This window comes from Tachypleus tridentatus, chromosome 13 (assembly GCF_004210375.1).
Source record: "Tachypleus tridentatus isolate NWPU-2018 chromosome 13, ASM421037v1, whole genome shotgun sequence".
NCBI classification, from domain to species: domain Eukaryota; kingdom Metazoa; phylum Arthropoda; class Merostomata; order Xiphosura; family Limulidae; genus Tachypleus; species Tachypleus tridentatus.
The window spans coordinates 241,551,719-241,578,361 of record NC_134837.1 but is presented as its reverse complement, the minus strand read 5'-3'; the positions used below and the strand labels follow the sequence as shown (position 1 = coordinate 241,578,361).

The 26,643-nt window shown below is 30.1% G+C and overlaps 1 protein-coding gene across 1 annotated transcript in view; it reads left to right on the top strand.

Annotated features, from left to right (window-relative positions):
* The first annotated feature begins 570 nt into the window (after positions 1-570).
* The window catches only part of Grp170 (hypoxia up-regulated Grp170 co-chaperone protein), a 65,508-nt gene continuing 39,435 nt past the window's right edge, over positions 571-26,643 (top strand). The window contains 8 exon segments of the mRNA XM_076482567.1: positions 571-590; positions 5,383-5,461; positions 12,774-12,838; positions 13,145-13,176; positions 13,796-13,874; positions 20,760-20,991; positions 23,480-23,608; positions 24,940-25,117. Of these exon segments, the coding sequence (XP_076338682.1) occupies positions 5,395-5,461; positions 12,774-12,838; positions 13,145-13,176; positions 13,796-13,874; positions 20,760-20,991; positions 23,480-23,608; positions 24,940-25,117 (782 nt within the window). The 5' untranslated portion in view covers positions 571-590; positions 5,383-5,394.

Genomic DNA, 26,643 nt, shown 5'->3' with positions numbered 1-26,643 from the left:
ATATTTGGGAATTACGGCATTTTAAATTATTGTACGTAGTCTGTATTTATTAAAGAAAACACTGTCTGGACCACAGATTTTTAAATTGAAAATTATAAACATATGTGCTTTGTATATAATATATATTTTGGGGTTATATACTCTTGCAATTAATATATTCGAAAGTGTTACATCACTTAGTTAAATATTATATGGTAAATAGAAGTACACGTGTCAGTCCCAAGCGCAAGCGATATTTGTGGACGTCCAATGGTCTTTTGCCACTTCACCGGTTACCCTGTCGTGGAAAATCAAAACTCTCTGTAACTGATAAATACATATTTGTTGATGGTTTTGAATAAAATCTGTAATCATATATTTATGTTCTAGTTCGAAACAAATAATAGAGGTAAGTTTGTGTTTACTATATATTAATCTATCATACCTTTTGTGGTTATGAAAGTCTATGTAATTTAAACGTGCTCTTTTTTATTAATTCAAACTTCAAAATCTGACTTAACGTTGTTAGTAATAGTATTAGCATTAATATTAATAATAATATTACAAATTAGTTATTAACATGTTGCTGTGAATGATGACTGGTATCGAAGGTTTGTTTGGTTTTGTCGTAGAAATGGTGTTGATAAATATGAACCCACATATAAACAAATTCAGCATTCAGGTTCGAATTATAGGTAAAATATTTCAAAGGGATAGATACTAGTTAGGCTTAGTGCAACAGAAGTTATGTTGTAGAAATGTTGATAAACTGAAAAGTTTAACAAGGTTACTCTTCTTCAGCGCTAAATTAGTGAAATGACATAAGATTTAAATAATGAATATGTGATAAATGTACAATAATTGCTTAATAAAGTACTGAAATCTTTTAAAAGGATTATCCAAACAGAAAACGTTATATGATAGAAGTAAAAATGCATCCATATGGATGTGTTTAACTTTTAAATTTAGATACGAAGTGCTATCATGATATCAGTATCACTGTCAGTGAAGTATTAGATAGTAAATATATAAGTAAGGTGTTACAATTATTTCCCTTACTTTCTAATCGTGTAACAGAAGAGCTGATTATGAAACTGGTTATTTAATACGACTATTATGTTTACTTATTTATCAGTAATTATATGAGTAGTAACTCAAATTGGCTCTTTGAACCAGCCTTGTAACTAGATATTAAAATATACTTTTTATTTCTGTAAAAGATGCTCAATCATGCCAGCTAGGTACCCATAAAATGATACATCCTGAAATGCTTATCAGCAGTGAAAACAAACAACAAAAATTTCTTATTAACTTATAACTTTATCATAGTCCTTGGTCATCTACTGCAATAGAGGGATTAATGATCTAGATAGGAGTTAGTTTTAGAAAGTTTGCTGATGAAAATGATAAGTTTCATGGGTGTCTGCTCTTGTACAGTGAAATACATCAAAGTAAAAGCAATTTAATAATAATAATAAAATTGCACATTTTAAAATGTTAAATTTGAAACAGTAAAATCTTATTATTATAATAGAGTTGGTCAAAACAAAGAATTTGCTATAAAGTAAGAATGAAAAATTTGTCCATATAAATGTTTTATTATGAAATTTACTACCAGTGATGAAGTGAGGGGTTGCCACAGTTTTCCTCTATCTTTGACAGAACAACTAGGTAATAACAGACTTGTTCTGAATAACTACCATGTTTACTAATTAATTGGAAATTGGAGTTGGTGCTCAAGATGCACTGTAAAGCAGCAGTATAACAAGCTCAGACAGCTTTTAGCTAATAATTAAAAACTTAGTTATATAAGATGTTTCATATTAGAAACATGCTTAAAATTCTATGAACCTACATTTGAATATATAAGAAATCAACATAATGCTATAATGGAACTCTTGCTTATGATACTGGAAAAATGATTTTATTATGCAATGTGCAATCCCCCCTACTTTGCAAAATTTTATCTTGATTGCATGTACATATGCAATAGGGATCATGATTTTCCCATTTTGCCAAAATTTCCTGTTATGAAAATCTTTCTTTTTCTCCACTATCAAGGTGCAAATATGATGTTAATCAGATCTGATGCACTGGCTTCATCTGTATAAATGAAATAGTACTCTCTGTTATATGTCCATGTAAATACTTTACATGGTGTAGATGGGCCTTCACCAGAAATGGTATGGAGGTTCATTGGGTCCATGAGGAAATACATACAAATTTTCAGTTTTGCATTTTGCATTTTTTATGACTGTTTTATGCATATTTTTGTTTGTTCTTTTTTAACCACTACTTTTCTCTTGTTGGTGGATCTTCAAATTTGGCATGAAGGTTTGTTGGGTTTATGAGGAGATACATGCAATTTTATGGTTTCACATTTTGAGTTTTTTAAAATTATACATAAAGGGAACAATGTTTCATGTCCTAAGATAACCTCTCATTAATCATGAATTTACATAACCTCCATCCAAGATACTAGTACCCAAGCTACTGGGAAGTAATCTGCATTTGGAGTATAGGATCCATTTTGTATGTGCACATGGTGTGAAGGTTTAGTGCTCCCTTGCAACTTCATAGAAATCTACCATTGAATACTACAAAATAAACCATGGTATTTTTAATCATGTCTTCCTGTTTATCTGTGTAAAATATATACAAATAATTAAACTTGATAGCTTAAAATCATATAAAGCAGAGAAAAAACTGAAAGGATTCAAGTCCAAATATATTGGTTTGATAACAGTTCTGTAGGTTGCAAAGAAAAAAAAAAAAGGTAAACAGCTTTTAGGAACTGTTTTGTGCATAAATAACATATGAAAAGTATCACTAAGTAAACCATTGCAATTTACCAAACATTAGTGTAAGAAATATGACTGAAAATTTATTTTTATAACAGAAAAAATAATAAAGGGAGTGAGTTTAGTATAATTCAACCAATTGTAAACCATAAATAAATTAATAATATTATTAGCACAAATTTTGCAAATGAAAAAATTTTGTTTAAGAAGTCATCTGCAAAACTGTATAATCCATACAATTTTCTTAAGCAAAACATAGGTAAGTAATAATTTTACTTTAGTTTAATGGAGAAAGTGATATTTTAATTCCATTATAACCTTTAGGTGTTGCTTTGGTCACTGAAGTTTGAAAGAACTTTGGTAACCGTAATGCCTTTTTGTTCAACTTATTTTCTTCTGTTCGAGTCCTGTTGCTGATGTAAATTTTTAATTGTATTTTGAGAAAATATTTTATGATAATTTTTTTAATCTTGTATATCTTTTTATTGTTTTATCATGCACTGTTCTTCACGTCATTTGCACACTTCTAAAGGAAGGAAGTTTCTGTCGCACTCACTTATATTATTAAATGAGCATTTTATTACTTTATTTCTAGCTTTAGAGAAGCTTTTATTCAAAAGTTGAGCCTCATAAGTTATTTAAAGTAAAACTTTGGAAGTCTCAGTTTCTTCACAGTGAGGGAGCTCTTATAGTTGAACAAAGAATGTTATTTAATCAGAGCTTTAGTATAAGTCCACACTCCTGAGATTAAGTTTGCTTTTAGCTCTTTGTCATTTTCAATCTTGGCTCAGAACCTATTTATAAATGTTATTGGTCAGTTGTAATCCAATAAATTGTTGTTGTGTAAAAAAGAAAAAAAAGACTTAACTGCTACTTACTTAATAAATACTGTTATTTTTAGTGTCTGTTTGTAACCATTTCATACATGTTCAGATAACTCGCCTGTGCGATGAGACATAAGGGATTGAGAAACTGATCTATACCCTCTTTCATACATCACTGTTCATAACTCTTTAGTTTATTTCAATCAAGATGGTAATTACAACTTAAGATATCACACCTACATTATCTTACAAGATGCATAATTACATGCCAATTCAGCATGGCCAGGTGAGTAGGGAGCTCATCTTGCAATCTAAAGGTCGGGTTTCAATTTCCTCTACCACCAAATATGCTCACCCTTTCAGCTGTTGGAGTATTATAATGTGACAGTCAGTCCTTCTATTCATTATTAAGAGTAGCCCAAGAGGTGGCAGGAAGTGGTGATGACTGGCTGCTTTCCATTTAGTCTTTCACTTTTAAATAAGGGATGGCTTGTGCAGATAGTCCTCTCTTAGCTTTGTGCTGAATTTAAAAACAAACAGTTAAATGCTATTTGTCCAATTTTCCAAAATATCTTTCTAAAATAACATTATATTATTCACAACCAATCAACTCAATTTTAAAAATGTTATTTTTACACTTTTTTGTAATTAAAAAAATAATTAAACAGTACTTGGGTAAATGATTCTTATTGTAAACATGACTTAAGATGGCAGCATTATTAGTGAAGTTCCAAGAAAAACTTTTTTACTGGTTATGATCAAATATCATAATTTAAATGAACCAGTGTTTTGTTCAAACTTCTACTGAATTGTTGTTTGCCTTGGAAGTTGTATTGGCTTGTAAAGTTAAAAGAAAAATGCACTAAAAGCTTTCATTGTTTTCAGATCACTAGCCTAAAACATCTTAAATTCTCATATAGGAAATTATATTACACTCTGAAGATAAGAAGCAGTGATTAGTTTTAAATAACTAAAAACTGCACTAAATCTGTGGTTTAAATTAGCATAATATTTTCATAACTATTTCAACTTCCCCTGAGAGTGCTGAGATCAGTATCATATTAAGGGAAGAAAAAAATTTGGGAAATTTACAAATGTACTTTCAATTTGAGCTTGTTGACATCAACTTAAAATTTATCAATTTAAAAACAGTTCTGTATAAAGTTAATTAAACGTTATTCATTGACAAATGTAAACTTTGAATAGTTTCTTCAGTGTGTGGAAGAATGACTAACTACAAGTTTATTTTATCTACTTTTTAAAATTAATGGTTTCAGTTCTGTTTAGGGTGTGATGCATTCAAACAAACACAAGCATAATGAAGCTATGTAATTTTTTGTGGTATTTTAAAACTGTTAATTCTGATTTTATTTTTTTTTAATTTTGAAAGCAACTATAATTTTAAATTATACTTCCAAACATTAAGGTATATACTTCTGAATGTCACTGTTGTGAGGTTTCATGTAACCCTAAAGTAATTTTTTTTTTTAATTAAAGAACCATAACTTTATGTAACTTTTTCTTACTTTCAGAAATAAGATACTTGAGAAAAGGTACTTTCTTTTTGTCATTTAAAATATTTGTATTGCATCATTTTGGTTTTTTCTGCTAAATGTATTATATAATGAATAATTGTAATCAGTTGTTGTTGGGTTAAAGCTATGCTGGTTATAATATTTGTATTTATAATAGTAGCTGTCATGAAATAAAGGACAAAAGTATAAGCTATGTTTTTTGTTGTGTAATTCAAATTTGCCTGCATTGATTTTGTTTTTTAGGTTCTGTTTTTCATGATGTTCTGGTTATCTAGAGCAAGCTTGGTGATTAGCTTTGTTATTCTTTTAAACAGTCAAAATGGTAAGTGTATTTTTTATTTTTTTTACATCTCACTTGCAGTGTATGTATTACATATATTTTTGTTCAGTATTCATAGTTTTCATCTGGGATTAAAATAATGAAATAAAATTACATTCACTTGAGAGAAAGCTACAAGGATGATGACAGTTCCACATTAATTGCTTTTTTTAAAATTCAATCCATGCAGTATGTTTATGTTCATTGATCATAATTAAAGGAATATAGATGTACCATGCATTTCCAGTTGGGAAAACCAACTAAAAAGATGAATCTTCCCAAGGAAAGTTAAATTTCTCAGGAATACAAGAATATGATATTTCGGTCCCTGGTTTTTGCTCAACATTCAAAATGCTGCATGTAAAGAAAAACTTGTTTAATTCAACTTGTAGATGGGATTAAGAGGTATTACAAGTAAGATGTTTCAACTTGCTTCATTAGTCAGTTACATTTTAGGAATTGTTACCCTTTAGTGGTTATTACTTACATTATGTTAGCAACTGTAAGATTAATATTCCATTTGATGATGACCATCTAATAATACTGGGTGAAGTCTTGAAGCATGAGATGACATTTTAGTTGATGTAGATAGGTACCAAATACGAAAATGTCTTGATTATTTTTTAAAACACGAGTGAAAGGAGTAAGAAAGAACTAGAGAAAAACTGCACTGTTATCTCATTCATATCACACCCAAGGGGTCAGGTGATTAAGGCATTAGACTCATAATCTGAGGGTCAGGGGTTCAAATCCCCATCACATCAAACATGCTCAGCCTTTTGGCTGTGGGGCCATTATAATGTGATAGCCAATCCCTCTATTAATTGGTAAAAGAGTAGCCTAAGAGTTGGCAGTGGGTGGTGATGACTACGTACTTCTCTCTCGTCTTGCATTTCTAAATTAGGGATGGCTAGCACATATTGCCCCCACGTAGCTTTGAGTGAAATCTTAAAAAAAACAAGAACAAAAAAAAACATACAGAGGAATAGATGGAAGTAATGAACACCAGCTCAACTTACTTGAAATTACTTGCTATGTCATGATAAAAAACAACAAAAAACAACTGAAGCTAATGTTATTTGGTTCAACAAAACCATTTTAATCTTTATATGTAAGAATGATTTGATTCTGTCCTAATAAATTAATTATATGATAAACATAATTAATAAGACATTTATAAAGTCACTTGTTGGGATAGGTTTCAAGGGCTGCATGTTCCCAATTACAAAAAAAACAAATTTGTATAAATATATGTGCTGTTGGGAGTAATTGTACTTTTGTCTTTTCTGTTGTTCTGAATTTTAATTTATTTAATACCATTCTCTTAGTCTTTAACAGTTATTGATGTGTACATGTTCAGTTTGTCTTTACTCGTCACAAGTACATGCATCTTATGTATGTTGTACTATTTGAAGAATGTGAAGCATTTATGTCAATAATTCATTCTTTTAACAAATTCCTTTTTATTTGGTCTAATACTTCATCTTCTTTTGTGTAGATAATTTATGGCACAGAGAAATAGTTTTAGTCGAACAAAGTTCTTATTTTTAATTTTGGCTAAAAAAAAACTAAGGTATTGCAGTCGTCTCTATTTATGTAGTTTGTGTATTATGGTAGAAAAGAGTTATTGCATCACTGAATTTCGTTTTGTACTTGATTCCTGTAATTTTTTATGATATTGTGTACTGTGGAAGTTTCAAAACTAGTACGAAACTGTTATGGATAGTGTGTGGTGTCATCTGAGTAATTTTTCAGTTGTTAAAACGCATATGAATTTTTATTAACAAACCAATAGTGGTGATTGTATTACAAAAGAGAACCAGCAAAAATGGGTTTAAAGATACTTCCTCTAATGTAGTAGATAAAGTGTTCACAGAACCTTTTTTTCTTGTGTTAATACAGTAAAACCTGTTTAAGGTGGAATTGCATGGGACCAAGTGAAATTTCCAGCTTAAATAAGCTTCCTGGCTTGGACATAATGAATATACATTTCCTTAATTATATATAATTTTTGAGCAGAACGTTATATTTGCTTGACTCGAGGGAAGTAAGACATGTTTGAATAAAGTTATGATAATATTTATGCTATATTTATTTGAATAAGATTAAAAGTAGATATTCAAAATATACACAAGGACACAAAACGTTAATCAAATTTATTTGAAGAAGGTGTTCGTTTTTTTTTTTAATGGGCTTTCTCGTGCGGTTAAAAGAGAACGCCAATTGTATAGCCTTCTCATGAACTTCATTTTCCCCCTTCATTTTTACATATAATTTGATAGCGTCAATATAACTTAACACTTTCGATGAAGTAGTCATTTCTATTTCCTCGCTATCTTTTCCATTTTGTTCATCTTCTGAATCTCTCACATTGTTACCATCTTGCAATTCTATTATAAATTTCAAATCAATTTCATCAGTTTCTGTTAAAACATTCTTGTCAACGTTCACAAACCTTTGTGTTTACAGAATTATCTGCATCAATCTTCTCAGAGTTTGGATTTAACTAGAATTGTCATAACAAACAACTTTAAAAACATGAGGGGATTTAGTAACTTTTTTTTCAAAAAATTAAGGTATTAAGTAACTTTTCCCAAAACCTAAAATTAGGGAAGATAGCAATATATTTTTTGTGAGAGTTATTTAAAGAGTAGAATTTTGCACTTAAAAGACAAATATGATGAAACTATTTCATCATGTATACTTTGCCTAAACAATCTATTAAAGAAAGACAAATTTCTACAAATCGTAAACTAATTTAACTGCAAAAATGATGGTAGAAAAAAAGAACAGAATATTCTTAACGAATACTTACTGTAAAAAAATGTCCAAGAATTTAGTGATATTTAAATTAATTAAATATGAAATTACTATTTAATGAAAAACATTTTTTTTGCTTTACTCAGGTTCTAATACTAATTGTTGATAGATTAAGTAGGTGAAAGATAGTTTTCTGTCCACATTATGCAGGTTCCATGATATAGAGGGCCTTTTATAAGAGAAATCTTAAGATAATGCTGCAAAATTTTGGTATTTCCAAGCTTAGATAGGTTTTACTGTTTTTGGTTGTACCCACTTAGGCCTTGATAACTATCTGACATTTCCATGAAATAAGAGTGCAGGAGGGACTGAATGTAGGCAGGAATGAGTGCATGATGCCAGATGTGGATTTGGGCTTCTTGCAGCTCCAAGAAGCTTCTCAGTTTCTTTTCTTGCCCTTTCTTTATCCATTACCAGGGCTATTGCCTGGTCAGCATAGTGTTTTAGCCTATTCCTTTGGTCATTCACTTGTAGCAATGAAATAAAATTTAAAATGTATTTTCAATACATGTAGATGGAAATTTCCCTTTATTTCACATCTGTTGCATAAAGTACAGGGATATTACTAAACTTTTTACCATGTGGCATAAAGCAGGTTCAGTTCCTCAAAGTGATCACAAATTGTTGACTTTGACTGGAAAATGAGAATTTTGATGCACTTGCCATCATAGATGGTGCCTTTCACTAAATGCAGGCATTCTACATCATGACCAGGGATGCATCCCCATATCAGCTGACCCTACAGATACTTTTAAGTTATATTCATACATGCTAAATTAAACTTTCCCTGCATAGATATTGTACAAAGTGCTTCACATCAGACTCTTACAAGTGGATTTGTAATTCATTTGAGATGTTTTTGCTCCACGTTGTTTCCACTGTTCAGCTTACATTTTCTTTATCTCATTTGAGCCTTATCTTGTGAGTGAGAAAGTTGTATTTTTATTTTTTCTTGGGGTCACATGAACATTGGTAAAAACAAACTGTACATGTGGTAACAGATGACATTTGATGTTTTGTACCTTGCTCTTTCAAAATCTGTGAATATCATTCAATGATTCTGCAGTCTTCCACATTTTAGAACACAATCATTGACTGTTGTGGAAGCTTTCTTCCTACTATTTTCCATCTGCTACTCCTCATAGCTAGGTTTTCTGTTATCTCTGCACCCTGTAGCTCACAATAGGCTTGGTTAAATGTAATTTTTCTATCACTCTGTCTTGTTGAAAGCCCCTCTTTGCTTAAAAGAAACAATTACTGCTTATTTTCCATGGAGTTAACTACCAACCCTTGGCCATGTGAGGATTAAATGCACTTTGTAATAGATAGGCTTCTAAATTAACTTTCAATTAGGACCTCAATTTGTAGCTCACAAATGGCTGATGCAATACCAAAACAGCTTGTGAAGCTGCTTATATAAATAACTAGACAGTATTGCATCATCCATGACATATATTTGAACCTACGTGCATTAGGGCCTCAAAGTAGATGTTGATTTTGAAGGAATGTGCAAGAAAACTGGGTGATAATAAATTTTTTACCACTGTATTTAAAAATATGCTTATTTATTACTCTTCTGCAGAATTATAAATGATAGATGTTTATTTTATACTGTTTATCATCAGTCTTTAGAACTGGTCTATTAAATTTAATTCATCTGGTTTGCTTTCTGGTTCTTTCTTGCACATTATCATCTGTAAAAGTAATGCACTTTTTAATCCCATTACTTTTACTTTACTTGAATAATATTAGCAGTATCTGGATGTGAATATTACTCCTGTTTATGAGATGCTTTGTTTTTAAAGGTTTACTACACAATAATTATTATATTCTTGAGTTTATGTAATGCACAAGAATACAAGAAGTCCATTAAAAAATGCTTGAGCAGAAAAAAAAAGCAAAAACAAAAAGCCAAAATTTTGCTTAAACTTGGAAGGTGGTATCAGATATACAGCAAAATAAAACAACTTGGCATTATTCATATTGCACCATTTTATTTAGGTGATATTAAACTCAATTTGTTCTGTCTGACTTCTGATTCACTTAAGAATCAAAATTGAGGACACAGAAAAAAGGCATTGTGGTTAATATCTTTTTTTATTATTAAAAATTTAATTTCTGTTGGAGTTATTTTCACTCACAATCTTAACTTTAGTGCAAGACAACTTTTGTTTAAAATTATAAGAATACCTTTCTTCATCTAATAGTTTTCATGTTTCATTTGCATAATACCTAGAACCTAAAAGAATATCAGTTTTTTTTCAAGGTAAATATTTGTATTTCATTTTCCATCTTGTCTATCATATCATTAACTCCAGCTATTATCATCAAACACACCTTTTAATTTTTTGTAGAATATCTTTGAAGACTTTTCTGTTCTTAAATTTGTAATTTCAAGTTTGTTTTCTATTTAACATAGTTTTTGTTTTTTTTTAAATTTACCTTTACCACTTTTTATCTCCAACAAGTCAATGGTGCCACTGAGGCATATTAGTGTCTCTGGAAGATGTGCAGCTCTTTGGCAAATTTTTTGTGTACCGCATAATATTGTGAGCCTTGAGAATTGATGCAAAGTGTGATGTATATTTAAAAAAATGTTTTAAATCTTTCAATTATGCATTTTAAAACATTAATACATAATTAACTAATGTAAAATAAGATGTAAATATAATTTAAACTGTATCTCTAACAATAACATATTTAGGTGAGAAGCAAGTGCTGTAGTTGATCAAGCAGCCAACAATACTACAATTAGTTACATGTACTCTGTCACAACAACAGTGTGCCAATTTCAAAATAACCATTATAATATGACTGTTAATCTCGCTGTTCGTTGAAAACAGTAGCCCAAGAGTTAATGATGGGTGCTTCTTACCATTTGCCTTCCTTCTGGTTGGCTGTTTGTAAGTAGGGAACATAAAAAAAAAAAAAAAAAAAAAAAAGAATTATTTAATGTAGCAACTTGTCTTTATTTTCATTAGGGCTCAATTAATTTATTTAGTTGACTCTTCATGAGAATTACATCATTTAGTGTTGCATAAAATAAATGATTAGTCAAAATTATTATTAAATTGGTTAATGTCACAAGAATAACTCTCAAATTGAAATTAGTGTTCATTATTGTAAATTATCAAAGTATTGCCCTTATGATTAACATCATCAATTAAACCATTCACTGCTAGAGGGAAAGGGTTAATATTTTTCAGCTTAGTCAGTGTCTCACTTATGACAATAACTAATTGAAGTTATTGTTTCATATTATTACTTTTGTTGTTACTATCCAAGCCTTGTTGGAATAAATTGATAAGTTAATGAGCCTAATGATTAATTAAGTTACAAATTATACTAATTGACCTTATCTGGTTTTTATTTTATTCAGAATTTTAGTGAATTCTATCACAATTATAAAGTAAACATACATCTGTCTTAGGCAAATATCTGTGACAAGTAAAAGTTACAAATTAAATATCAGTTAATTAATTTTTCTCTTCATGAAACATTTTAAAATATGTCTAACTTTAAGGCCACTTTCTTGTGTTTTTGCCCTAGTATATTACAGTGATCATTGTTTTAACTTGTATTTCAGTCAATCAATTCATGGTGCATGCACTTGAACTTTGTTTTTGTTGACCTATCAACTTCTTAAATCTTTCTTTTATGACTATGATAGTTTAATTGAAATTTCTTTTTCCAGCATTTGAGGTTGGATTTAGACAAAAAATGTCAGTTTTAATCTATTCTTCCATGATATCTAACAGTGCCATTGGCTGTGGTGCTTGTTAACACTGTTCTGCATGGTTCAGTTCTAAAGATTCACAAAGTAATCCTGTTTTCTTGCTCATTAAAAATGACTTTCCAACAAACATTAATGTATAATTTCCAAATTTTGTAAGCAAAGTACTAGACATACTTTAAGCATATCAAACTGTTCTGAATTGATATACTTGGATGTATCTAAAATTTAGTTTTGGACATAAAACAGTTTTTTATAAATGTTATTTGAGGAGTTTAGTTTTACTTGGTATGTATTTAAGTTTTGCAGCTTTTCCACCAGAACAAATTGAAGTAATAAAAATAATATTTGTTTTTTATGTTTCTTTATAATGTAATCAGTTCTGACTATCTTGCTAGTTTTGTTAGATGGTTAATTTGAGTAGTTAATGCCTTTAAATATAATAAGAATTATAAAAAGTGTTTTACAACAATGTAATCTTTAGTTCACTTAATGAAAAAAGAGGCTATTATATTAATAACTGAGCTGACTTTGGTAATAACATTTTTTTGAGTTTTTAAAATGAGTTATGGTTTCTTTATTACAGAATTTTGCTGTACTTCTCTTAATAGTGTGTGTTTTTGAATTTTTGTTATTTATAAATGTATTGTAGCAATACCTAATGTAGTTTGTGTAGACAAATTAAGTAATACATTATTAGAACTTCAATATTTGAGGCATGGTTGTGTGTATATGTATTAAAATGTCATCTGTTTTAAATAGCCGATGCAGTTGCAGTTATGTCAATTGACTTGGGTTCAGAATGGATGAAAGTTGCAATTGTTTCGGTAAGTAGACCTAGATTTATTTTTTATATTTCTTGTTTTTTTGGTTACTCCTGAGATATGAAAACTTATTTGTCAACTAGTACGAGTTAAATTATTGTAACAAATATTTATAGCTAACAATAGATTGTCTGTGTGTGAAGCATGTGTGACACACACACACACACACACACACACACACACACACACACACACACACACACACACACACAGAGTGAGTTTTTTGTTTTCTTTAATATTTTACCTAATTATTGATATTCACATACTTGATTATAACCATATATATAATGGTGTTTTTTTTTCTTTCAGCCTGGTGTACCTATGGAAATAGCTCTTAACAAGTAAGTAGTTTAAATTTGGTTTTGATTTTGAGGATAAATTAGAAGTTGGTTTAAGATATGAGATGGTTTTCAGATGAAATGTGATTTACCATGAAAATGCATAAATGTTACCATTTTTTAATATTAATACTTGTTTTAAACATTTACTCATTTGAGTAGATGAGCTTGTACTTTCTGGCATGTCGGTTTGTCCTGAGGTTTTTCTTAATGTTATCATGATTTTATTAAATTTTGGAAGTGTTATTTTCAACTATTTTAAAACCTAACTAAACACTTAGATGTTTCTAAAATAAGTGCAAGCATTAACAATGAAGTATGGTAACCTAAAAAATGTTTTTATTTATGGAAGAAAAACTGTAAAAATATTACTTATCAAGTCCAATTCATGAGGTACAGGCTACTATTGTATTAGAAACAGCAAAACCAGTGATAATGCATTTTATCACAAAAGGTTATTTATATTTATGTATTTGCTCAAAACCTTATTGTGTAATATGTATATTTTCATTATCTTAATTCATTGTTGTGAAATATCACTATATATACGAAAGTATTAATATAAATGTTAGGATTTTAATACTATAACTTGGTGTTTTGTTTTTTTAATACCGACTTGTAGAGAATCTCAAAGGAAGACGCCTGTGGTTGTTTCTTTCCGAGATGGAGAAAGATTATTTGGTGATCCTGCTGCAGGTGTGGTAAGTACTTGTTTTATAATACAGATTTTGTTTTTAGACACACTTTTATAAAGAGCAATAAGTTTACTGTTGAAACAGACTCTTATTTGAAAATAAATAACTTGCCAAAAATGAGAGAGACAATATTAATGATTAACGCTCTCTCAACAAAGTTGGTTGAATTGATCAACCTCGTAACCACTTTTATACTTGTTATAGTTTCCACACTATAATTTCTAATACACTTTGTGTGTCTTTTTAATAAACATTGAAAGTCTTTTTGTACACAAAATCATATTTTTTTAATGAAGTAGTTTTATGAAAGATTTGTCCATGGATACACACACATGTGTGCCAAATGTTTTCAAAATCCTAGCTTTACTGTATTTAATATGGTAATGAAATACGGAAGCATCTAAGAAAAATATGCAAATATGCATTTCACTAACATTTTAAATGAGACTGCCAAAAATAAAAATAAAAGGGGTAAAAACAAATACTTTTAATGATATTTGTTTGTCTTAGTAAATATGTGGTCAAAACACAGAGGAAAATCTGTAAAATAATAAAATTAGAGATTTTAATCAGATACCACTTTACAAAATTGTAGTTTTATCATAATATTTTTCTGACACAAACAGATATTTATACAATTATCAGGCTGTTTACTGCTAATAGAGGTCTTGCAAGTTTCCATCTTGGTTGTGAGTCATTCAAATTCTGCCTGATGTTGTCAAGGCTGTATGAATTAGCTCCATCAGGTGTTGATTTGTAAGGACTGCATGATGCTTTGACTTCACAGACTTCATTACAGAGTACAATGATTCACAGCAGTATGTTGTGCTGAAAATTGAGATGAATCACACACTTGTTTTCTTCAGTTCAGGATATTTTATTTCTAGAACTTGTTTCCAGAACTCAGTTCATCTTTAGATCCAGGTCCTCCTGTAGTTTTATCAATCCAATTTCCATAGCATATGATTCTGTAACCAGAGGTTTGAGAATTGGACAACAATCGGTGATCACATCAACCATGAACAGGTTTACAAGAAAGGCTAAGCAGGGCTTCAGTTTTTACAAGTCCTCAAACCTATCTAGGAAATTATCAAGCACTTCTTGTAATTTGTCTTTGTATTTTTCCACTTTGAGATTTTTTATTTCAGTATCAGGGAATGTATTTACTCTCCTTTTGAGATTGAAAAAGTAACTGAAGTTTCATGACAATATCTCTTTGAAGAAGCCTTATTTTGCTCTGAAAGCTGAAAATTCTTTTGAGTAAGATCAGAAACAATCTTATTCTTCCCCTGGAGTGCCAAGTTGAGAGTTTGTAGATAATTCATTATATCAGTAAGGAACATTAGATCTTGCATCCATTCATTATTTCCCAGTTGAGGATAGAATCTTTTCTTTTCTTCAAGAAAAGTAATAATAGGCTCCAACAGATCCACGAGCCTATTTAAAACATTGGTGGGTGACAGACACCTCCAAAATGCAGTAGAAAGAGACATCACTGGATTTATCTTCAAGTTCCAGTTCTTCAATAAAAAATTTTGAACTGTTGGTGGGTCTTCCCATTTAAGCGTATGAAATTTAATACCATCTTCATACTTGAAGTATCTGGCTGCCAGGTGTTTACAATGAATAATGCAATGAACAGGGAGAAACTCTGGAAAGCTGGGATAACTTTTTATAAGTACAATTAATCCTGCATTTTCCCCCACCTTTACAGGTGCTCCATCTGTTGCAACACTGAAATATCAGTGGAATATCAGCATTTGTTAAGGCTCTATAAAGTGCATTTTTAATGTCAGCACCACCAGTTGTTTTTTTCAGTACCACTAAGTCCAGCATCTCTTCTTTTACAGTTACATCGGAGGAAACATAACAAACAAATACTGCCAGTTGTGGTTTGTCGTGTAAGTCTGTAGATTCGTCAAGGCCTGAAATGAATGCAAGGGAATTCTTTAAATCATTTTGCATTTTGCCTGCAACATCAGTACTGATCTGGTAGATACATCTGTCTGTAGTGTGGCATGAAGCTGGTGTTTGTGTTATTAGTTACTGAAGTTTTGTGTTACTTGAATCTAACACTACAACAACTTCAGCTATATTCTTCTTAACAAATTCACCATCAGAATATGGACATTTCGCATGAGCAATACTCCATGATATAACAAAACTAGCTACAGTCATTGTATCAATTTCCTTATTGAACGTTGTCAACAGTGTCTGCTGGCTATTTAGTGATGATTTTACCACAGTTAACTTGTTTTTCTGTAATTCTAATTTAGGTGGATAATCAGATGAAAAGTTTTTGTAATTTGTTGCATAGTGGCATTTCAAGTTACTGGCTTTGTAATGACTGAGTAACACATTCCAGATAAGATGCAAAGGTTTACCTCCTTTAATGGTGAATGCAAAATCTTCTTCCCACTCTGGCTTAAAATTTCTGTTTTTATCTTCATACTTTTTACTTCTTACAATTTGATAATGCCATCTTCCTTCATAACATTTTCACAGACACTTCTAAAAAAAATTAAAGTGAAAAGAAACGATAAGCTTCAACGTGTGCAACGCAACCAAACTCTACAGTGCACAGTGCCACACTAACACTCCGCTAATTTTACTGTCAATAACACAGCCACACATGCCACAATCATGCGATCGCAAGCCACATCCACTAAAACTAACATTGATAGTGCCTGCTTATATAATTGCTGTTTTCTCCAGCACAATTCCTCTGTAATCCTTGCTGACCCAAAATTTCTTTAATCTCTGACTCAAATTTAGCATTAAAATTAGGATTTAAATTCTTAAATATATTTACTCACTATGAACATTACACATGTGTTTTTAATCCAGTGAACTCTCAGTTTATATTTGGTAAATAATTATAAAGCTTAAATTCATTATTTACCTTTTATATTAATTGTGATGCAAAAAGGAGCTCAGTCAACATATTTCTGTGAACCACACATTATATGTTAGAGCCACATGTGGTTCACGAGCCATGGTTTGGCCACTCCTGTTCTATATAGTAGTCTGAGTACTAGGTGATCTCTCCATTAAGATTACAAATGCTTTTCTTGACAAAAATCCTAATTTTTTTGTGTAATCTTCTAAATGAATTAAACATTTATTTTTCAGCAGTGCCTTTTATTTTATTATTTTCTATACTATAACTTTGAGTTTCATCAATTTGACTGACCTCATAACAACTTAAAAAAATATAAATTACATTATTTGTTTATTTGTTGAATGACTTAATTGTAAAATGAAGCTACATTTGTTTATCTTAAAAAGCTTTACATTTATAAACAAGTGTTATTGGCTTTTTAAACCTGTTTAACTATGAATTGCACTATTGTAAGCTGTAGATCACTTGCCAACAGCATCTTTCATTATGCTGTTGATTTATGTCGTGCACAAGCTACTTGTCAGCTGCTCATGAGCATATCTCATAAAAATTGATTGTTATTACTTATTTCATCTAGTCTAACACAAGTTTTCTATTTTTACATTTGTTACCTTTGTAATAATAAATAGAGAACACTCGTTAAAAACAAGTAAAAGATTATTCATTCGGGCCTTTTTTATATTGTTGATGAAACTTGACTCTACTTTTTTTAGGGTAATGGTACGGCACCAAATAATGCTTTGTTTAATTAAGTAATGCACCAAAGAATACAAAATAATAATGTATGAAAAGCAGACAATGTCCCATAACTATCACAATTTTTCTAGTTTTTCAAGTATGCAATAAGCCATTAAAAATTCATTTGAGTTAATTGATGTGTTTCCTGTTGAAATTGAGCTTGAACTGAAAGTAAAATTGACTATTGTCTTTACAGAAAACAAAGTATTATGATATGTCATTTGATAGATGAAAATCTTTGTTTTCTATTGGAAATAAAGAACATAGTATTGAATATTGGAGAGAACTATGGTAATTTCTAAAATAGAGGATGTGAAATACTGGCTTGGCAAGTGGAATCTGTCTATTTAATGATTCTGTAACCAAATAAAATTTAAAGGCTATGAAAATTATGCTTTGCATGAATGATGACCATATTACAATGAGTAATATGTCTTAAAATTTATACTTCTTTGAGAAGTTCTAAATAAATTACGCATCCACTCTTCTCTAGATAGCAAGACCTGGCACAGCTTAGTGGTTAAGGCACTCAACTCATAACCTGAGGGTTGTGGGTTTGAATCCCCATCATACCAAACATGCTTGCTCTTTCAGCTGTGGGGGCTTTATAATGTGATGGTCAATCCCAGTAATGTTTATTTGACTTTGTCCAAAGAGAGTAACAAAGCAAATAATCACCTGGCAAGAGCTTATGATACTTAGACTATTAAGTTACAAGAGGGCATCTTGCATACTTTCCTCCAAGAGAGTGATCAAATTAAATTTTTATTAAATCAACTTCATTTACGTTTTTTTTTAAAATCTAGTGTAATAAATATCTAATTTTTACATGCTAGTTAAGTTTGTTAAAGACATTTTACATTAAAAAAAAACCTCTTTTTTTTTTTGAACTTTAAGTGCACTGTTTAATAAGCTTATTGTTTTCTGTCATTATTCTTGTTGTCCAAAACAATACATGTTGTTTCCAAACATGATTTTTTGGACACATAGAATATATTTACTATGAGAGAATTTCCCAAATTTTAATTCATTTGGCTTTTTAATTAACCTATAAATAACTTTTACAAATTCTCTTGCTGCCTGAAACAGTGACTTTATTCTGAACAGATTAATCTCTCCTTGTGAACTGTTGTCCTTGGCAGCTAAAAATAACGGTTACCTGATTTATGTTGTTAAGAATGTTCTTTTTAGTGGTTCTTAACACTTTCACTATGCACTTCTTCTCTGCTGATGCCACAGATGTTTAGTGAGCTACATTCAAAATTTAGTTAAACTACTTTGTTATCATGGTGTATACAAAGAAATGTGGAGTAGAAATGTAGCTACTAATCCAAACATTAATAGTTTATAAGTTTAAAGTTCTTAATTTTGTTATATTTGAATTTTCCCAAGGATGAGAGTTTTGACATTTGCTCTCCAGGCATCCCATCTTCTCTAACGTATTTAGCACCCACTTCCAGAAGTACAAAATGTACTGTAAATTATTCATTATAATGTTGTCATCACTCAGACAAAGCTTAGTTTTTATAACCTTCAATCTTATTTAGGTATGGAGAAAAGTTGGACTCTTGCTGTGCAAGTCACATTCTTTCTTTTAGAAGTTGCCAATAGTTCTCTCTGACATTCAGTGCTATATTATTTATCTCCAATAGAAAGCCACTGTTTTAATGTGTTAAATTATGTTGTTTTCTGTACAGAGAATTGTCTGTTTCATTTACAATTCAAACTTTATTCCTATGAGAAATGCATTGATGAGCTTAGCCTAATTTTTATTGTTGTATTGTTAGAAAGCCAAAAAAACTGTTATAGTTATGAGACATTGTCTACTTTTCATATTTTATTATGTATTCTTTGGTGCATTATTTAATAAAATAAAAAATTAATGCAGTAGTACCATTAGTATTAAAAAAAATTATAGTTAGATATCATCAACAGCTAAATAAAAAGATACTCAGTACTTTAATTCTTGTTTTTCAACTACATTCTCTATTTATTATTATAAAAGTAACTAAAATGTAAAACTTGGAAATATTTTAGATGAAGTTTTATATTAGGTTAAAATAGAGAGTAATAATAAATTTTTGTAAGATATGTTTGCAAGTAACTTAAATAGCCTGTGTTTTATGTAATTCGTTAGGGTTCTGTGAGTTGCATGTTTGCCAAATGATTTATAGTTTGTATGGTGTTAATATAATGTAGACACTGTTCAAAGGACAATAAAACTTCAGTATATATATAAAAAAAATGTTTACTGTTATGAGTGTAAATTTAATTAGGATAAATAAATGTAATTTCATATTATAATGATAAGTTGTTCTAGAAAGAAAGAAAAGGGTAATTTAGATTTTTTCAAATTTTGTTTTTGGTGGTTATGAGGACTGTTAAATTAACCAACATTGTATAGAGTTAGTGTACAGAAAATAACATTACAATATAGTTTTACTGAAAAGAAAAGGTTAATTTATATAAGAGATTTCAGAGATTTAGCAAATAAACTTTGAGATTTTACAGATGATAAATACAATTTTAATCTTAATATGTAAGTAACTTCACTCAGAGCAGTCAATGCTTTTCCTTCACATGCTTGTGGAGAAATTTGTAGTGAAGATATTTTGTTAAAATTCACAAAGTTAATGTTTATTGAAAGAGTTTATTAGAGTTTATGGTATGTAAATTATAAAGGTTGATTTGGGGTTATGAACTTGACCAACTCCATCAAGCTTATAGTGAGAGAGTTAATGTGTCCAATAACAATGTTGAAGAGAATTCAATGCATGTCTTAAAAGACAGGATATCAGAGGATCATTTTGTGGAGGTTGAACAAATATAGTGACAACTCAGTATGGTAAGAACTTAAAAGATTGAAATTGATATCAAAAAGGCAGAATATATGTTTCTAATTGGTTGAAGATTCTGAAGCTTTTTATAAGGGAAGAGAAGTAAAATCTATAAATGAGAAGTCAAGAATACCATCATATCGTGCAACTCAATGTGCAGATTGAGATATTATTAAATACATAATTTCAAAATTAAGAAACTAAACCTCAAGCAACAAAGATTTTAGATATGTATTAGGTTTTGGTACCAATTTTACTAAGTTACATTGATAGTAAAGTAGGTCAAATTTTGACATACGTTTGTAAAAAGTTTGCAACTTGTGTGTGTGTGTGTTGGTTTTCTTGTGTCTGTAAGGTTAAATAATTTAACTTTGTGATGTCTGTGAATAAAAGAAAACAACTTTTATCTTCTAGGGTGTCAGATTTCCAGACAAAGCCTATGCTTACTTTTTAGAGTTATTGGGGAAGAAAGTGGACAACCCCATGGTTCAGTTGTTTCAAAAGCGATTTCCTTATTATACAATTGTACCAGATGAGAGGCGAGGAACAGTTGTATTGAAACATCCTGAAGGCATGTTGTTCACTCCTGAAGAACTTGTAGCTATGGTTTTTAAAAATGCACAAGAAATAGCAGAACATGCTGCAGGTATGATCAGATTTAACTAATATAATCATTTTTTACATTTGTTTAAAATCATGCAGTGTTTTTCTGCTTTTATAAAGGAAATATTTCAGATTCCACGTTGTATATTTAACTCTTAGGTTCCCAAATCACTCGTACATGAGTAATGTGGTTTTACAGTAATGTACCATGTCACTTACATATGAGTGTACAATATATTTTAAATCCATGCCATGCAAACATGATTCACAGTATTTTAAATTTGTTAGGGGCTGTCTGATACTTAAGGCTTATTATGAACCTTTTATTTTGGTTTTAAAATAATGTTTAGGCAGAAAAACACTTGCATAAAGATGTATTACAATACCAAAAGTGATTTGTTTATTTGTGTGTGTGTGTGTGTATTACCAAACAAACATTTGAACAGTAAATCCTCTTTGGAAATAATTTGTATTTTTACTTCTCAACTGGGCTATTTATTACAAAAATAAAAATTCCCTCTTGTTAGAACAAAAATGATCTGAATGACATGGTCCAGGAAGTAAATAGACTTTCACAGAGGGTCTGTGCTGCTAATTTTTGAAATTAACAAAAACTATGTTTTTACCTAATAACTCATCTTGCAAAAAATGAGTATTCAATGTAAAAATTGAAACTGGGCCAAAGTAAAACTCCGTAAGAATGACCTTGGAAGTGAAGGTGTTAACTGTTATTTCCATTTTTCATGGTCGGTTTGGTGGCCTTGCTTATGCATTATTGCTCGTCATAAGACTATGTAATTAGCTCATGTGGAAGGCTATGAGTTCAAATAAGCCTTATATATCCTAATATAGTTTTTACAGACCCTCCATTGTACAGGGACTGTTGGTTTCAAAGACCTCATTGAAGCAAGACAAGTACGTAAAGTTTGAGTGTGCTTTCAGGTGACTTTATAGATATGATGTAGAAAGCAATAGTATGATTACTGGTTTTTCTCTGTATTTCATAAAAATGCAACAGTGCACTTAAACTTTTGATGTGATAGAGCTGTTCATTATAGAAGTTTCATTCATGCTTGATTTATTTCTGTACAGTTTTCTGATTATAGATGAGAATTTGCCTTGTTTTATTTTTTTTAGTTTGTAAAGTTTTATTTCCATTGTATGAAAAATCAGTGGTAATTATAAAGTGCAATGAAACATTTTCCTTACATTATGTTGAAAAGTGTTCATTGCCAAGTGGTCTGTAGCAAATTGCATATTGCTTTTTGTAACCATTCAAGTACATACAGATCTTGCCCAACTTTGCAACAAAAACCAGTGTTTTTTGTAAACTGTTTTTCATAGAAGTTTGTTGTTATTCCTCAGCATTGTTTTTATCAGGGTACCACCTTTGTGCTTGTATGTTTTATTTCTCTGAATGGTAAGATTATGTGCATCTTATTATCAGATAATTTCCTAGTGGTTTCTGAATGACCAGTCTACTAATGTTAGCAACAGTAGTAGCAGTTCTGCATGTGGTAGGATGTTGTTTAAGTGGTATTACATTTCCAAATGAGTGTTCTGGTCTTTTCTTGTAAATTCTGTTTCCAATGTTATAGACAGGTAAGATATTTATACAGGAAAAATAGCAAAAAATCTAAACAAACCAATTTTAAAAATAACTAAGAAAATGCTGTGTTGTACTCTTCCACCCACAAATCTGCCCATGGCAGCATTCCAGTTTTGAATGAGTATGAAGTTCTTGAAATTCAACAGTTGAGAATGAAAACCTTATTGCTGGTTATTGATTTCTTAAGTTTACCAAGATGTGTTGAAGTTGTGTATATTTCAAATAAAACTTCTTTATTTATGTTCATTGTTTGAATTTTTCTCCACCCCTTCCTTGCCATCATTTTCAGAATCATTTTGTAACACCAAGTTAGATTTCTATCTTTGTAATTGTTCTGATAAAGCTATGGTTTTATGAATTTGTGATGTATTAATTTACTAATTACAAAGTAACAATATGTGCTATGCGTCATCGGATCAGAGACCTTAATTGTCATGGCTGACATTTTCCTACCTAACCTTGATTAATAGCAGTAACATTTTTAACAATAGTTATGACCCTTTTGCTAAATAGTTGACTTTATATGCAACATTATCTTCTACAACACAAAGTAAGTAAGTTGGAGAAATAACAAAGTTTAATGTGAAGTGTAGATTTTGCCCTGCATGGTGACATGACTCCCAATTGCAGGGGATATAAAGCAAAATTAACCAAATGTACCTAAAAATACTGTCAGTTGACATTTGTTAATTTGTTATGATACATCACAAAATCTTGTACCTCTAGGTCTATTTACTGACTTGTGATTTAAAGATGACAAGGCAGAAGTGTTTCTTGTAAATACAATTGTGTTGTTAATTGTACTCAAATCTGTCTGAGATGTTGTTTGTAGCAAACCATGTATGACCACTTGCATAGTTTAATTTGATTTAAAACTCCATACATGTACTTCAAAGTATTGTGCTGTTGCATATTTCTTTAGGTCAGACCATTAAAGATGCAGTTATAACAGTACCAGTGTACTTCAACCAAGCTGAGAGAAGAGCAGTACTTCATGCTGCAGATATGGCTGGCTTGAAGGTTTTGCAGTTAATTAATGACAATACAGCAGGTGGGTGATTGCTAGTTTTTCTGTGTTTACACTAGATGTAAAAGATAACAAAACAGTGACACAGGATTGATGTACACCTGAAATTCAATTTGGTGAAAGAGTATCATATGTGATAAATGTGACATAAATGGCACTCGTGAGCAGTGGTTATTGTTGAAGATTGATTTATTACAGATCAGAATTGAGAACAGTAGGAATCCACCATACTAGGAGTGTTTAAGTTTTCATTCAGTACTTTTTGGACTGGAAAGATTACATTAATAGAGATCAGAGTTACATGATGAGGGTTTTTTTTGGTCCTATTAAGATTTGATCAGTCTCCACATAGTTTACAAATTTGACAAGTTTCAGTTTGCACTTATATATTTTCAACTTGTTCTGGAGAGTTGTAGAATTTTAATGAAAACAATAATGTTCATGCATTAATTTTGTTAGATATATATTGGGGTTTCCATTTATTGATGGGACCTACTAATAAGTATGAAATTGTATAAAGTTTTAGTTCTCTTAGAGTTCTGTAAAAAGGAATTTCAAAAAGTGTTCAGTTGGAGTCATGTATTAGTCATACTGTAATCATTCCCTTTTCAAAATTTGACAAATTCTTAGTGACATCACTCATACTAAGGAATAATCAGTGGATGTGACATATGTTACAATAAATTTTACTGAAGAATCTTGTTTCTGAATTGTCATATCTTGTGTATGATTGATACAGCAAGCAACAACATAAACCTTTGTGGTATATAAAAGTAATTGTAATATAAGAGGATTGGAGGAAGAATTCAATCATTGTTAAGTTGAAAACTAAATGTTACTATGTTTTTATAAATGCCTTTATTTTATCAGGAGAGTGATAGTAAGAGTTCAGGAATCTAAAACTAATTGAAACTAGTTTATTTTTTTTATATTCATCAGGTATTGTCATAAATAAATGTAATTATGTATATTTGATGTGTATCTATGTAATTCAACTAGATTTTCAAGTGATTCTTAAGGTGTGTGATTTATAATATCAGTTCATTTGTATCAGACATTGCCATATGTGAATGTGGGTGTTCAGTATTCATCTGTGTATTCCATTGTATATAACCACTGCTTCTGCTGTGTAAGAGTTAAAGAACAAAAATTAGAGGGAAAATTTATATTACTTTCCATGTTGCAAGAAACATGTAATTACAGGTGTGTATGTAGTTCTTTTTAAGTCTTAAATCAAGAACTATTTTCAACAATACTAATTACTTGTGTAGGTCCATGTAGTGCATCATACTGTGTAATTTTGTTTTTTTCTGTTTATACAACACTTTATAGTAATAAATTTACTTTCTTTTCAGTTGCTCTGAACTTTGGTGTATTTAGAAGGAAAGATTTCAATGAATCTATGTTTAATATAATGTTCTATGATATGGGAGCAAGCAGTACAGTTGCAACAATTGTTACTTACCAAGTTATAAAGTCTAAAGAAGGAAGATTTATTGAGACAAACCCACAACTTACTGTTAGAGGAATTGGGTATGTTTTGATATTTTTAACTGAGGTTATTTTTTAGTAAATAGTAAAGAGACTGGAGACAAACTAAAAAGATTGAAACATAGCATATTGAGTTGCTGCAGTGAAATGTCTGTACAGTTCTTTTTTAGAATGCAAATATAGCAAATATTTTGCAATAATAATTTTTAATGTACTGTTGTATTAAAATACAACATATTTATAGGGCATAATTTATCGGGATTGCACTGTGAACTGTAAATTAAAGTATTCTGTTTTGCACAATGTGCTATTTTACATCAAGTGCCAATTTAGTCTAAAGCAGCGAGTTAAAGTCGGATGTATTTCAGAATTTAAACATTGTAAAAGAAAGGATAACTAAGAGATTTTTACAACTATGAGAATATGACTGAAGCTTTTTCAAGTTATTTTGTTATTATACTTGCTTCCAAATAGAAGAAGCTGGATATATGTAAACTAAATATGAAAATTTAAGAGAACCATGCAAGTAAAATCTAATTTGTCTTATAGTTCTTATGCTTACTTGGCTGGGTAGTTTATAGACTTTTTTTCAGGTATTATTGGTCTATGTTTTTAATAGAAATGAATGTTTTTAAACTTTTCACATTTGAAAATTTGAGAGACTATTATGCACCATATGTAATGTATATGATGGACTTTTGTTTTTGCTAGAAATTTTGTTCCCTGGTGGGACAGTGGTAAGTTTATGAACTTACAATGATAAAATCTAATGTTTGATTCCCGTGAGAGACATAATAGACAATCTGATGTGACTCTAGTCTATATTTATATAAAAACAGAAAAAAAAACTTGCAAACATTTGAGGTATTGATTGTATCAATTAATTTAATTAAACTTTCCATTTTTCAGTTTTGTTTTGATTTTCTCTACCCTAAGTTTCAAACCTTATATCAGTTACAGTGGTAATCATTTATTTTCTTAAGTTTGATCATTTTTGTTGCAAGAAGAACTTCTATGGTAAATTAAACATAATTTTATGTTACTTTTGTTGTTTTTTTACGATCTTGCCTCGTTGTTTGTCTCTGTTGTTGAGACTTAATGATTCAAATACTAAGCCTACAGAAAATCTCAAAGTCAAAAAAGAAACTTAAACCCTGTTAAGATGAAGTTAGTTACTGTACTTGATATCCTTTCTTTTCTAATGGTACAGCAGTAAGTTTACAGACTTGCATCACTAAAACACAGGGTTCACTTCTCTCCAGCGGAGACAACATATAGTTCAGTGTGGCTTTACTCTAGGACAAACAAACAAACAAATATGAAAATTAAAAATTGAGTTATATTTAGTCAGCCAATAATTTGAATGAGATTCTTAGCAGATTAACAATTATTCTTCATACTAGAATCCAGCTTTTATAAATTAAAAAAAAAAAAGAAATATTAAATGGATTTTGAAGAGCTTACATGTTACTTTCTTCCAAATATTTGTCACCAATTCGTAAATGTAGGAAATGTGTGAAAACTGTACTATTTGTGTTTTGCTATATTATGTTTCTATAAAAGAAACA